At 43.1% G+C, this 16,120-nt stretch overlaps 1 protein-coding gene across 2 annotated transcripts in view; it reads right to left on the reverse strand.

The window, feature by feature from the left end:
* Positions 1 to 16,120, reverse strand: part of ZDHHC9 (zinc finger, DHHC-type containing 9) — a 30,073-nt gene that overhangs the window by 13,340 nt on the left and 613 nt on the right. For both annotated transcript variants that reach the window (XM_005872721.2, XM_005872722.2), the window contains exons 2-3: positions 14,566 to 14,866; positions 3,166 to 3,326 (exon numbers count right to left, since the gene is read on the reverse strand). In XM_005872721.2, the coding sequence (XP_005872783.1) occupies positions 3,166 to 3,326; positions 14,566 to 14,732 (328 nt within the window). In that variant the 5' untranslated portion in view covers positions 14,733 to 14,866. The remainder of the gene's footprint in view (positions 1 to 3,165; positions 3,327 to 14,565; positions 14,867 to 16,120) is intronic.

Consider the following 16,120-nt stretch of genomic DNA (forward strand, 5'->3'; position numbering starts at 1 on the left):
TATAATATTACAAATAAAGCTAAATCCCCTTGAACACCACACTCTGATCCCAACCCCCTCCTTCCTTCCTCAAGAATACATTCATGCCCTAGCCAATTTGGCTCAGTGGATAGAGCATCGGCCTATGGACCGAAGGGTCTGGGTTTGATTCCGGCTAAGGGCATGTACCTAGGTTGCAGGCTCCTCCCCGGCCCAGGCACTGGTCAGGGCTTGTGCAGGAGGCAACCAATCGATGTGTTTCTCTCACATCGGTGTTTCTCTCTGTCTTTCCCTCTCTCTGAAAATCAATGGGAAAAAAAAGAATACATTCATGTGTTAAAATTAATTTCTAAAACATAAAGAAAAAAGAAAAGCATGTTGAAGTCTGAGCAGTAATATATGAAGTTGCCAGCATTAAAATAGCTAGTGCCATATTAAGATGAAAAAGAAAAAAGAAAAATGATGCACTAAAAATCCTTCTACAGTAATTTGTGTAAATCTGTCTATTTCCTTTAGCTAAACCCTGACAGAAGTGGAATTACTGGGTCAAAGGGTATGAACCCTTAAAGCCCATATTACTATTGCCAAACTGCTTCCCAAATTGATAGATTTGCATGCCGCCCATCTGCAGCATATGAGAGTGCCTGTCTTATTGCACTCTCCTTATGCAGGGTAATTCTAAAAACATAATGTTTTTAATTCATTTTGATTTTAAAAATATCTGCCATATGGAACATTTTTCCCTTTTTTGCAGAGTGGGGTGGATGCTGTGAAATCAAACAATAACAGTGTTTCACAAGTCTTACAAGGATGGGGATGGCTGTTCATTAGAGGATATGAGTACCAGCATGGCACCTGCCACCTTAATATTCCTTTGTATGTGCTTTACATGAAGGCACCTGGAAGACAGAGTTCATGGTTCATCCTCCCTATGAAGTGCTATGATGCAAGGGAATCACCCGCCTTCTTCTCTCGGTTCTCCTCACCCATAGCATACCCAGTACAGTAAGTCCTCACTTAGCATCTTCGATAGGTTCTGTGACTTTAAGTGAAATTACATATAATGAAACCAATTTTACCGTAGGCTAATTAATATAAACAAGAGTTAAGTTCCTACGGTATCTCATCCATGTTATAATGAAACTATGTTGAATAAAACAATGTTATTCAAGGACCTGCTGTACAGGGCTGAACACTGAATGTAAGTTGACAAAAACTTGTTAGCATAAAAATAAACATATGCATGGGTATGAACTCAAGAATGCACTCTTCTATCGAGAGAAGCATGTTAAATGCAGAGGTCACAAATATGATGTCTCGTGCTTGGCCCCCAAACCCAGTGATCTGGCAAAACAGAGCTAACCTTGCTAAGGAACCTGTTGTGACATGCACAAAAACAAGTCAATTAATAATTTTTTTAGCCCGGCCAGCGTGGCTCAGGGGTGGAGGGTCAACCTATGAACCAGGAGATCATAGTCTGATTCCCAGTTGGGGCACATGCCCAGGTTGTGGGCTCAATTCCCAGTGTGGGGCATGCAGGAGGCAGCTGATCAATGATTCTCTCTCATCATTGATGTTTCTATCTCTCTTTTCCTCTCCCTTCCTCTCTGAAATTAATCATATATATATGTGTGTGTGTGTGTGTATAAAATTATTAATGGACATAAAATTCAATCTGAAAATATAAAAGACACTATTTTTTGGATAAGCAGATAATATAAAAATGTAAATTCTCACCCTAGCCAGTTTGGCTCAGTGGAAAGAGCCTGCGGACTGAAGGGTTCCAGGTTTGATTCCAGTCAAGGGCACATGCCCAGGTTGTGGGCTCGATCCCCAGTAGGGGGCGTGCAGGAAGCAGCCGATTAATGATTCTCTCATCACTGATATTTCCATCTCTCTCTCCCTCTCCCTCTCCCTCTCTAAAATCAATACAAATATATTTTTAAGGTAAATTCTCTCAAAAATAATACATAACTGTAGCCCTAACTGGTTTGGCTCAGTGGATGGAGCATCGGCCTATGGACTGAAGGGTCCCGGGTTCAATTCAGTCAAGGGCACATCCCCAAGTTGCGACCTCGATCCCTGGTAGCAGGTGTGCAGGAGGAGCCGATCAATGATTCTCTCTCATCACTGATATTTCTATCTCTCACTCTCTCCCTTCCTCTCTGAAATCAATAAAAATAAATAAATAAATAAACAATTAAATGTAATACCTATTAGAACCCCGACAGGTTTGTGTTTTGAATTAAATAAAATAATGTTAAAATTTAAAAAAAAAAAAGCAAGCAAACACACACCCTAAAAGAACTAAAGGCTAATCACAGACTGGTGCTCAACTGATATAGCTTTTAGTCTTATAAGTCCTGGGTCCCTTTCTTCTACTCTATTTGGCTTGTATGCTGACTCAAGCTACTTGGGTACTGGAATTAAGAACAATTTAGGCAGGCACTGCTGTTGGGTCTGGTGGGCTCCCAGTCCCTGCTAGTACTGGCATCGTGGCCTTCTTTCCCAGTGTGAGTTCCCAGAATATCTATCCTCTCTAGCCCTGGGATGTCCTGCTTCAATTCCTGAAGCCACCCTGCTCCTAGGTAGTGTAATACTCTATCTCTATCCCAGAGAGTCCTACCCTTAGCTGCAGACTGCTCTGTAATGAAACTGTAACTGCTTCCTTATCATTTCTAGAATTCTCAATGGTTCCTGGCACCATAGTTGACCCCTTTCACCTTGTGTGTTCTCCTAAAGCAGGAATTCTTGGTCATGGACCCATGAATGTGCTTCAGAAGTTCTATGAATCCTTGAAATTACATCCAAAATTGTATGTATGTGCATGTATGTAAGGATATTTTTACTAAGAGAAGGTTTATAGCTTTCATGAAAAAATCAAATGAGTTGATGATGCCCAAAGAGTAAAAAAAATAAATAAATAACCATCCTCTTAGGAACAGTGCAGCAGACCTTGGTAACAAATCCCTCCCGAAAAGCAACCCGACACAAGAAAAAAAAAGGAAGCATGACTTTCAAACCTTGCTTCAGCTGCCTTAGCAAATGCACAGGGTGGGCATGATCTCAGATTCAGGATCTCAGAGGGAAAAGCCTAGAAATGATTGTTAATCTGCAACCACTATTCTGATGCCATTCCCTTACTAATTAAAGCACAGCATCTTGCCAGCTGGTTAGAAAACCCACCTATCTCCATTTCTATGAAAGCTGCTTCATCTGGTAGGGCTCGAGGGATCACTCCAGGGTCACTGAAGCTGGTCCTCAACAGTGTAGCCATGGAGAAAAGGAAGAGCATGGCAGCAAACACGGGGATGGCAGGAGATAGCTGGACAGCCAAGTAACGGCATCTGGAGAAAGCACGCAATTGAACATTTAGTTATACCTAATCCTAATGGGCCACGAATTGTTACCAGTATGTCAACAAAACAAGCAATACCTTGAGGGAAGGGACCATGCTTTTTACTTCACTTGAAACACCCAACACTCCTAACAGTGGTTCCGTACATAATGGGAGCTCAACAAATACTTAACTGATTGATGCCATCTATAACATACAGAAGACAGTCTCAAGGGACCTCTCCTATCCCCAAGCCCAGGCCCTCCTTGTCAGCCTGCTGGGAGTCACATTTCCTCTGTGCCTTAGGAAAGGCTCACAACTGTTAAGATCAGGGAAGCCACCGAGCCTGGACCTGCAAGCATCACAGGTTGCTCTCACTCTGGGAATGTCTTGAGCTTTTCCTATGCACCCATATGGCATTAGGCCTGAGCTCCAGGAGGAGGAAGGAAAGATCAGGACTAGTCATGAAGAAAGGTCCAAGTGTCAGACACAGAGCATGTTCAGCATGCTTCAAGGCCAATAAAAAGCTTCAGCGTGGCTCAGTGGTTGAGCACCAACTTATGAACCAGGAGGTCATGGTTCAATTCCTGGTCAGGGCACGTGCCCAGGTTGTGAGCTCGATCTCCGGTGTGAGGCATGCAGGAGGCAGCCAATCAATGATTCTCTCCTATCACTGATGTATCCATTTCTCTCTCCCTTTCCCTTCCTTTCTGAAATCAATGAAAATATTTTTTTAAAGCTTCAGGGCTGCTGACTGACTTTGCAACATCCATTCCTCTTCTCTCCTCAATTACCTCAGCTAGTAGGTAACTAGTGACCATAAGGAAATAAGAAAATTGTTTCTCCTGAGCACCCCTTCCCAACATCATGTTTGCTCTCCTCTTTCTTCATAATTCACCTAGAAGGCCATACCTCTTCCTCTCTGGATATCTCAACCCTACTCATCTGTCAGGTCCCAGAGACATCAATGCCATCATTGTCATCATCACAATCATAATTTACTGAGCACTCACCATATGCCAGGCACGGCACTAAGCTCTTTATATGCATGATCTCATCCAATTCTCACACTAAATCTATGAGGTAGAGTCCATTATACCCATTTGATAAATGAAGAATCTGGGATGTAGAAAGGTCTTGTCTCCTCCAAAAGGCTTAACCTAAGCTGCACTAATCTGTCCACATCATCCTCACTGCCAGAGCCTTGTATTGTTTTCTGTTTTTTACTATGTTGACCTCATCTCCCCCAACTGGACTTCATAGGAGCAAGAATCTTCTCTTTTTGGAACAGGAATGCTTGGGTTTGAATTCTGGCTCTACCAGATCCTAGCTGGGTGTCTTAGTTACTTTCAGTCTCTTTATCTGTGAAATGAAGATAATAATAGAACTTCATGGGGTCATTGTGTGGATCAGATGCATGAATATAAATAAAGTGCTTAGAACTGCACTTGACACACAGTAAATGCTAAGTAAATGCCAGCTATTAACATTATCATCACAGTTCTATATCTCCCAGAGCCTAATGCAAGTATGTGAATAAAGAAGCTATCAACAAATACTTATTGAGTCAAAGTAAATTTCCAACCAAATAAATGGGAATGTGTGATGAGAGTTACCACTGACCTATTTTTATTCTCCTCCTCCTGGCACATTTTCTCCTTCAACACAGAGATCTTCTCTTGGAGGCAGACTATAACTGAATAAGCAAGGGCCAGAGGGAGAGTGGAGAAAGTAAGCTAAGGAAAAAGGCTTACTTCATTGGCATGGGGATCAAGTAAGCTGCTGTTCACTCTAAATGTTTAACCCCGGGTTGTACATTCACCGCAGTTTTGGAACAGTCCCCAGGAGATCCTCCCTGCTTTCTTGCCACACACATGACTCCATGGGTGTGCAAGCCAACTATACTATAGGCTGAGCTGTTTGTCATGAAGCTGAACACATATAGTGAACTTGCAAAATGATTTTTGTGGCTTTTTGTTTGCTTGCCTGCTTATTTGTTTTTTAAGAAAATCCTTGGTCATAGTTTGCTTTTGCGTGGTTGACTTCCTTCTCCTAAAGGCCAAGGGTAGGGGAAAATGTTTAGAGAAATGAAGGATATGGCTAACTGAGTTCAGGGTAATTAAGGAGCTTGTGAAGTACCCTCTTTTTCATTGTTCCCCTTCACTATCACAGATAATCAAGAAGTAAATTCAGAAATGAAAGTCCCCTCTACTTATCAGGGACCCAAAGGCCACAGTAAAAACACAAGACTCCAGTTCATGAACAAGCCAAGTGAAATCACCACGCTAACAGAAATCAGCCATCTTCCTAAGATCATTATTGAAAACAAAGAAGTAATGTCTCCAGGACTCACACTGCCTTGGTGTACAGTCTCCAATCAAAAGCCTTAGAAAAATCAGAGCCATCTCATTGGACACCAAAGGAAATGTAAATTGCTTTATTATAAGGAAAAAATACGGAGAGAGTAGAACAAACACACATATACAGATACACACACACATGCACACACACACAAATTAATGTTGCATCCATGCACAGAAGGACTCGCCCAAGCTGAACGAAGTCCCCTTCCAACACCTGCTTGTCAATCAGACAAAGAACAACAGATTTGAATTACGCTACACCATCACGGATAAAGGTCTCTGTAATCTCCACACAGCCTATCTTCTGCACCTGCTAAAACAATCCACTCTGTATGTCAACAAGTACACAACAGGCCCATTGTATTGTTCTCCAGAGATGAGGCTACTGGCAGCCCGTTGTCACTAGTGAGTGGGTGTGGCTGGGAAGGCAGATGTGGGACCAGCAGGCCTTTCTACTCTGAGTAAGAGGAAGCTTAGAGAGCCAGCAGCTAAGAATCTTGTGAACTACAACCCATCGTGCCTGTCTTTAATAGTTATGATACAAAATATCCCCCCGGTTAGTCCCATCATTGCAGTAAGCTGGAGGTCTGTCTCTGACAGGAATAAGCTATGGGAAGATTTGGAAGTAATTCCCAATATCAACCTCAAAAGTCAAGAGTATCCTCATATATCACTAATTTATCTTAATGAAAGACTGGATCTGTCATTCACATAAGCTGTTTTTAAAACTCCCTAGTAGTTTCCATTGATATTGTATCTTGGAATAATGATATCCATACACTCCTGCAAACAGAACTCCCCTTTGTCTTCAAAATACCAAGAGGCCTTCCCCTTCCCAGGGGGTTGAAAGTTGCTTTTCTCCCTTGTAAATTTCATATATACAACCCTGTCCCCACTAAGTCTTCATTTCTGCCACCTGAAGAGGCATCGTCATGATAGGTCCCCCTCTACCAAATTCTTAACTGGCCTCAGGCTTCCATAGCTGGTTTAGATGACTGGACTCCGACATGTCCCACAGACCACATGGTGGTACTGACCAGCAATAGCCAGCAGTGCCAGGCTGGGCCGGTGTGTCATGTACCATCCCCCATTCCTAGCATGCTAGTTCATTGGAGGGACAATGATAATGACACAGACTTCAATTCACTTGAGAAAACTCAAAAGAGGTTCATGAGTGGAGCTAGTAAAAAACCAGACAGATTCCATGGCAGGGCTCTGCCTTACAGACTGGTAATGTGGACTGATTATCTATATAATACTCTGCTTCCAAGTCTGCCCAATAACTTTCTTGCTATGTTTTTTGTTGTTGTTCTTTGATCAGTACACTCAATCAACCAACAAGTTTTTATGGGTCTAACAAATGAAGAACAAGAGAAATAGGAGTTAATTTTGTTGGAGAAAACATATGAAACAGCTAAAGAATAAGATAAGACCAATGATGATGTGTTAAGGATAGCTGCTTGAAACTGCTCCCATAGCAGCTGTTAAGGGTGGCTTTAAGGAAGAGCTGTGCTGGCAACAGCAGGAAGCACTCAAAGATTAGAGAGAGTCCCACAATGGCCCTTGGTCCCACCTAATAGAAATAAGCCTTTGCTATAAGCTTCTCTGATATGGATGGCTGTCTGTCCTCTTAAACACAATAAACATGTAGAAACACCCATAAGACTGGTTCAACTTTCTTCTGATGACAGAGTCTACTGAGAGGAAAAAGTTTCCTTAGACACTAAAAACACAATTTAAAACCAGCCTCCAGATTTACTGCTATGTAAAAGTCAGAGGAAAATGCATAACACTGTTTTGCTCCAGTAGCAATGGTGAAAATGAACCAAACAGGGACATTTTCTTTCTTTTCTTTTTTTCTCTTCTCTTCTTTTATTTTTTCTTCTCTTTCTTCCTTTTAAATCCTCTAGGATATTTTTCTGTTGATTTGTAGAGAGAGTGGAAGAGAGAGGGAAAGACAGAGAGAAATATCGATGTGAGAGAAACACATCGATTGGTTGCCTCCTACACACCCCTGACCAGGGCCAGGGCCTGGGAGGAGCCTGCAAACAAGGTATATGCCTGTGACCAGAATCAAATCCGGGACCCTTAAATCTGCAGGCAGACGCTCTGTCCACTGAGCCAAACCAGCTAGGGCAACATTTTCATTTTTAAGGTAATGAACCAACCTCTAACTTAAGGAGGACCAAAGTTTCTATCCAAACCTGCTAAGAAGTTGCCAAATTTCAGTTATAAAAAATTTCACATTATAATTATAACAAATTTTAAATATAACACATAACAAAATTCAATTATAACATACTCCTGCTCAAGAACTTAGAACAATTTCCTGCTGCCTATTATATTAAGCCCCAAACTCCACAGGCCAGTATTCCGAGACCCTTCATCAACTAGCCTTATCTAATCACCATTATGAGGTACTTGTCTTCTCATTGCTCCATTCTAGAAGTATCCCCCTAATTACCCTGAATTCACTAGCTTCTTGCAAGAAGCATAAGGTGCCTCCTTAAACACAATACTTTTGAGGAGAAAGATTTAGGAGGTCTTCTCTCTCCCTCAATAAACACCTCAACCGATGTCAGCATCATGGGGGACATCCCTGTGCTTTGTGCTTGCTTTCCCCAAAACAGAAGTTCACTACACACAATTAAGACTCATTCTGCCCTGGCCAGGTAGCTCAGTTGGTTAGTCATCCCTGTATGCCAAAGTTGCAGGTTTGATCCCCAGTCAGGGCACATACAAGAATCAACCAATGAATGCAAAAATAAGTAGAACAACAAATCAATGTTTCTTTCTCTCTCTAAAATCAATAAATAAAAAATGTTTTAAAGACTCATTCTGAAAAGATGGGAGATGCATACAATAAAGATTGATAACATGAAACTCATTACCACTAAAGGTAATTGAGGCTGAAATATTCAGAAAAATTCTGAATGACAGAACCACAAAGAATTGTTCAGGTAACATAACTCAATCCTTCTCCAGGAATGTGCTCAATAGGAAAGTTGAGCTTAGCTAAGTACTACAACAGATTGATATCAAAGAGGCAACTACTCCTTTCTAAAACTTTCATTTGGTTGGCCAAGTCACAGACAGAATCTTGGGCTAGATGAAGCACAAGACGGAACCCCTACAGCACAATTCTCTATAGAAGGCTATGTTGGTTAGAGATCATGAAGCAGTCACTCTTTCCTCTTCACAATCTTACCTAATGAACTTCAGGAACCCAGACCTTGCACTATAAGCACAGATATTCTGTCACATGAGAGTTTGGCTTTAGTCTGCATAATCCTGTCTCCTCAAACCTGGTACCTTTGTGTTTTTGCCTTTTCTCTTCCATCTGCCCTCAGGGACATGGTGCCCCTTTCATCGGGTTCACCCACAGAGTAGCAAAGTATGAATTTTGCTCTGAGCCCTCCTCATCCTGGCCACAGAGGTGATAATCCTTCATAACTCACTAAACTTACTTTCTAGGTTCACCTTAGAGATGGGCTTCCCTGTTCTTCTTGCAAGTCTATCTACCATGCCAGATGCTATCAGTGTTCCACAAAGATGCCTTCATTTTCTAGGAGCATGAGCTGGGGAAGCCCAAATAGCCTAGATGCCACTAGGTAACAAACACTAGCTACCAAGAACCCAGAATATGCTGGTCTAGCATTCGGCCCTATGTACAGCTTTAGCAATCTGAACATCTTCAGGACTCCATATTCAAAAGCTAACATTGAGATGAAAGGTAATGTCATATAAAGGCAGTGGCTGGCCAACCGATCTTGATGAAGAAATCTCACTTCTGTGGGCCTTGTTTCCTCACCTGCAAAAGAATGGGCATAGTCTCCAAAGTCCTTTCCAGCTCTATTATTCTATGACTAGAGCACCGGTGCACAAGATTTGTGCACTGGGAGGGGGGTCCCTCAGCCCGGCCTGCACCCTCTCGCAGTCTGGGACCCCTCGGGGGGATCTGGCCTAAGCTGGCAGGCGGACATCCCTCTCGCAGTCCAGGACTCTCTCAGTCCAGGACCCCTCACTCCTTACTGCCTGCCTGCAGTTGAGCAGAAGAGGCTCCCACCACTGCCACTGCTGCTGCGCTCGCTAGCCATGAGCCTGGCTTCTGACTAAGCAGCGCTCCCCCTGTGGGAGCACACTGACCACCAGGGGCAGCTCCTGCATTGAGCGTCTGCCCCCTGGTGGTCAGTGCAACCGTCGTTCCGCTGTTAGGTCAATTTGCATATTGGGGTTTTATTATATAGGATTCTGTAAGTCAAGACTGGTACATTTTAATTGCAACCAGGATGTACTCATTCTGAAACATTTATTGACCACCGACACTGTTGGGGCCACACAGACACAGGAAATAGTCCCTGACATTGAAAGAGCTCAAAGTGCAATGACCATAGAAATCAGAAATGTAAGAAATGTCATATGATTATGTGTTAAATGAGTGGTATGTACAATTAGTCTCATGAATGAAGAAATTACTAGAAAGATTTCATAAAGGAAGACTCAAAGACTTGAAAGAGAGGTAGAGTTGTAAGAGGCTAAAAGTGGGACAATTACTAGGCAGTGCTACAAAGCATTTTTCAGTTCATCCAATTCAGTGACTCCTCTGTATATCACAAGCACCCATGTGGGTCAGTCCAATGAGATTTGATAGCCTTGATATGATTTCTTCTATTTACAGCAGTGGTTCTCAACCTTCCTAATGCCGAAACCCTTTAATACAGTTCCTCATGTTGTGGTGACTCCCAATTTCATTGTTACAAATTGAACATAATTAAAGCATAGTGATTAATCACAAAAACAATATGTAATTATATATGTGTTTTACGATGGTCTTAGGCGACCCCTGTGAAAGGGTCGTTCGACCCCCAAAGGGGTCGCGACCCACAGGTTGAGAACCGCTGATTTATAGCAAAGTGAGGCATACGCACTAATCATAGTAGCAAACTGCATCTACTTCAGTGGTCAAGAGTCATACAATTATTCTTGCCACAGAGACGTCTTGGGACCTTGACCCCACTAGCAATCTGGTTACAAAGTTAAAAGAGGCAGCTAGGGACCAGCTGGTGTGGCTCAGTTGTTGAGCGTCGACCTATGAACCAGGAGGTCACGGTTCAATTCCTGGTCAGGGCACATGCCCGGGTTTCAGGCTTGATCCTTAGTGTGGGGTGTGCAGGAAGCAGCGATCAATGATTCTCTCTCATCATTGATGTTTCTATCTCTCTCTCCCTCTCCTTTCATCTCTGAAATCAATTAAAATATTTTTAAAAAGGCAGTTAGGAAGCCAATTCCAAAAAACAGTGCACTCAGTCCTTTCTCCAAGCTTTATCATGAAATGGAGATTAACTAAATACCACAATCGCCTTTCAGTAGCTGGAAAGCTCACAGGTTGTCAGTGTCATTCTGCTATAGCGTTCTGACATTCCCAGCCATGTTAGTGGCTATGTGTTCATCACACAAGCGGGACAGAGTTTGGGCAGAAAGGACGGAGAAGGGTTCATGTGCCCAAAGCTGAAACTGGCAGACTCACTCACATTGCCTAGATAGCTCACCCTGAGAATAAATTAGGAAATCCTTTTTTTAAGCGCTGTACAATTTTCATTCTGCTTTAAATTCAAATACATTTACCATGGATACAATTATACTTGAATACATAAACATATTTAAATACACTACCTACCTGTAATCTTCTAGCCTCTCCTTTTCTATATTTGACTCTTACAGACAGTCACAAAAGTTCTACAGAATTTCAGATTCTCATAGTTGCGAGAGGCTTATAGACAATCTAGCCCAATTTCCCATTCTGGGCAAAATCCCAATCTGTGACAGCAGCCCTGAGAGATGATCACCTGGCTTCTTTAGAAACACTTTGAACAATACAGAGCTAACTAGCTACTGAATGAACAATCTCTTTTCATTCTATGTCTTCAACCTACTGTCTGTCCACTAAAAAGTATAGGTCCCTCCTTTGAGAAGTCTAAACATGTAAAGGCAAAATCCAAAAATAAAACTATTTCCATTGGCACTACTAGCACTGCACGTTTTTCATCAAGGGGCACACATATGCCTGACCAGATTTCTCAAGCCATCTGGCTGACCCAGGGCTGTGCCACAGGCAGCTATAAATCAACTCACACTTGTTCCTAAGCACCTGCTGCAAGCAAGACCCTATTACTAAAATGCACATCCAGATACGCATCAGGATCTGGGCTCCCTTCCCCAAGGCAAAAATGCAGCAGCCAGAGGAAGTGATGTCTATGCTTCTGGACAAACTGATGAAAATAACCAGCCCTTTGTCACCCTCACCTAGCTTGATCAGCTGACTTTCTGAGGTCTCCCTAAGTTCTAATACTATCGAAGGAGCCCATATTTTACCCCCCAGACCCTCTCCCCCACTGTGTGCTTGGTAGTAAATTACAGACTTCAAAGAAAAAGGTTGACCAGAAAGTGACTCCATTATTCAGAGGCATGCTGGTTTCCTTTGTATAGTCTGTCATTGGCAAGGCACAAGGCAGTCAGCATGCAGAGTATCTGTGTGCCTGTATGTCTATATATATATATCACACACACACACACACACACACACATTCACAAACACAGATTCCACCATTCTCAGTGAAAAGGATTCATCACCAGGGTCCTCTCCCCTTTGGTCAGAGTTATACTTCCCCATTCCATTCCTCAGCTAATATATTTACTTCCTTCTCCTCCCCCCTTTTCCCTTCCCCAGCCCTACCCTAAAAAATATTTACTCTATTGCACAGACATCTGGAACTCTGAGCAGTTTACAAACAACCTCACCCTTCATATCTGAGGACAAAGTGTGAGAAATAACTTGGGGGGAAAAGTCATTTGGCAGAAAATACAACCTGACTCTGTCAAACTGTAACTTGGCTAATTATAAGCTCATCCAACAGGCAGTTTTCTTCAGAAGCCTTTGGGTCTAAGTGGTACAGACCCAAATCAGACTCTGTCTGGATCCCAGATACAAAAAGGACCAAACACCAATAGCTCCAAATTTCAAATCCTCCCAGCCAGTCAAACCAGAGGTTTCCTGGGCCCAGAATTATCAGCTCACTCAGGGTCAGGAAACAAATCTCATGGTTTCAATCACAACAAATTAACCCCAAGGCAAAGGGGGTGGGAGTAGGGGCAAAAAGAGCTAATGATTTCACAGGGATGACGCACAAGACAGGGAGGATAATAGAGACCAGAGTTCAGCTCTGCACTTCCAAAAAGAAGCAAGGCAGGAATAAAGCAAAGAAAACTTGGAGAGCCCTGGCCGGTTTGGCTCAGTGGATAGAGCGTCGACCCATGGACTGAAATGTCTCGGGTTCGATTCTGGTTAAGAGCATGTACCTCAGTTGCAGGCTCTATCCCTGGCCCCGACTAGGGTCGTGCAGGAGGCAAACAATAGATGTGTCTCTCTCACATCAATGTTCCTCTCTCTGTCTCTACTCCTCCTTTCCACTCTCTAAAAATCAATGGAAAAAAATATCCTTGGGTGAGGATTAACAAAAAAAAAGAAAGAAAGAAAGTGCATATGCCTGCCTGACTGCACATACTCACTCGTACCTCACACAAGTACACATACACACACACACACACACTCCGCCATGAGACTCAGACTGGAAAGCAGCTAAGAAACCATGACCAAACTGCCTGACTCTGCCAAATACTTCACAAAGACCACAGCAACAGCAGCAAAAGTGCCTTTGACAAAGAGCTCTTCTGACCTTACTTTCCTAGCCCTGTTATAAACTGGGTCCCCTTCCTCCCCCTGCTGTTACTCAAGCCAGCTGCAACCATCAAGAAGTTTAGCAAAGCAGCTCAAAAAAATCACTCTTGATGCACTGGAAAAGCCTGAAGCTCTTACAGAAGAAAGACAAAAATGAGCCCCAAGAGACCAGAGCTCATTTTAATTACCCACAAAGGCTGGCCAAAGAGCCCTCTCTTCCCTGCCATGGCTATGCTGCAGCTTGACAACTCCAGTTCCAGGTCACTCATGTACATGAACTACATGTACATGAGTGCAGGCTCAAGTTAGGTGTGGCTCACAGTCTACACACACTTCTTGGCTCCTCAAGGCCCTCCTCATAATAACCCCAGACCAATTAGCATTGCTCCCATCCCCAGAGTGCATAGCATTCTCAGAACAACCAGCAGTGATGTCACAGCATCCTAGAATCCAACTAGCCACCTCCCTAGCAGGTGCCCTACACAGAACAGTGGCTCTAGGATTGGCTATTATATCACAGAAAAAAAAATAACTCCAAGGCTGGTATCAAGCACACACAAAATAGAGGGTTATGTTGCATGATTTTAAGTGAATAAAAGAACAACTCACAGTTAATAAGCACATATGTGCCACACACACAGCTAGTCTGTAGCATAGATGAGGCTGGAACCAATCTGCAGGTTCCCAATTCAGTTGCCTTTTCAATTTAATAGCTAGCTGAGAGCTAATCCCTAAAGTACATAGGACCCAGAATAACAGAATAAGTGACTATGGTGGGGTGGAGTTATGACCACAAGGGGTGCCCCTGGGCTTGGGAGGAGTGGGGAAGAGGCAGCCTGTCGCTAAGAACCTAAGGAGACCACTGAAAAGGGGAGGTAAGTAATAAAAACAAGTTATTTTATTTCCCAAGGGTGTCAGGAGTAGCCCCAAGTCAGTGCTATAATATTGGTATCAAAGGTCTTGGTCTTTTTACGCAACACATACTCTGCTATAAGCATAAAGCAATGAATTCAGTTGACATGATCTATAGACACTGCTCAAGAGGACAGTGACAACCATCCAAGGACCACCCACAAACTTCCCAGAAAGAAGGTTCTTCCCCTAGATTCAAAGTAATCATTGTCAGGTGACTCTACTCAATGGAAACTTACTCGAAGGCAAAGAAGAGTGTACATGTCCCCAGGATGAGGAAAAGGGTCAAGTAGAAGATGCCCTTTTGCCGGGCCATCATGACACGGCCATCGCAGCAGAAGGTGTTCCTGCCTGGGAGTTTCTCCCACTTCCGTGTCACCTTCTTTCTCACCACCATCACAGACATGATTGGAATTCCTGGTCCAGATGCTTTTTGTGATTACAAGATGGAAAAAACAGAAGCTGAGCTCAACTTTAAAATCACGTTGCCTGCTATTGCTGCCGCTGGGTCAAACATCATCAAAAGTCCAACTTCTAACCCTAAGAAAAAAGACAAAAAAAAATGAGGCAGGAACATGAAAATGCAGTTCAATCCTCCTTCCCCAGAAGCAGAAGACAAGCCTGAAAGGGTGGGGGTGAGGAAGTGGGAAAAGTTTATTTCCAATCTATGTTTGTCCTCTAAATGGAGAAAAGTTTACAGGTTCTCCAGACAAAAAGAAGAAGGAGAGGGCTAGTATATCTTCTTAAAGAAACCCTATGGTTCCAAATATAATACTGGTGGTTTGTTCATCATAGAACCTTGGAGCTAGAAAGGTTTTTATAGGTGATAGCCCCAATTAATTGGTTGAAAATGAGTAAAGTGAAAACCACATAGAGAAAATAACTTATCCAGGGTCACACAACTGCAAAGCTAAGTAAAAATACTTTTCTGCAGACTTTTAATCCAGGGCACTTTCCACTACACCACATTGTTCTATAATCATCATTAAAAGGACTAAAAATAATAGTTTATGTCCTTAAGGAGCCATTCCCTCCCCTCCTCCACTTCTTCACCTTCTTTCTTCAATTAGCCACTCAAATATGAATCACACCAGGGAACAAGTCATCCTCTGGCAGAGCTAGGAGGTTCTGGACACTCTGGACACACATCCAGGTACTTACTCAAAACAGATTTCCCCTAATCAAACCTTTGGTAACTTCCTGAGTTCGGGAAAACCAATGTTGGGGGGTCAAGCCTAACATTTGTGGGAATCTTAATGAAACCACATCACAGATCTATAGGTGGAAGGCTGACTAAAACAGGAGAGGTCTTGAAAGGGTTGGAGGGGGAGGAAGAAGGCAGCAATTAAAAACAGTCATAAAGGTGTTTTCTGGGATATTTCATAAGTACCATCTCTACTTAGCATCCTGAATCCCCAAGCCCAACCTTTCTCAGCCGTTGCCACCCTTCTCATCTTCTCAGGTGTGGTGCTGTGGCCTCTACTTACTGACACCACATGCCCCACGCTGGCACGAATGAGGCGGAAGCCTGCAGCCTGACTGACTGATGAGAAACAGCCAACTTGAAATCATCCCCCAGCTGGAGAGGGCAAGGGTCCAAACAGAGACTAGGCGAGATGCCTGGCAATCAGAAGGTAGAGGGCTTGGGAAAGGGGAGGGAGCACTAAGGTGCAGAAACACTTCCTTTGTGTAAAACTAACCTGGAAAACAATCTTCTCCCAATAACCCGGCCCAGCAGGAGAAGAGACCAGGAAAGGGAGCCAGGCCAGGGAGAACAAAGATCAAAATCCGTCC

The sequence above is a fragment of the Myotis brandtii genome, unplaced genomic scaffold (assembly GCF_000412655.1).
Source record: "Myotis brandtii unplaced genomic scaffold, ASM41265v1 scaffold39, whole genome shotgun sequence".
NCBI lineage: Eukaryota > Metazoa > Chordata > Mammalia > Chiroptera > Vespertilionidae > Myotis > Myotis brandtii.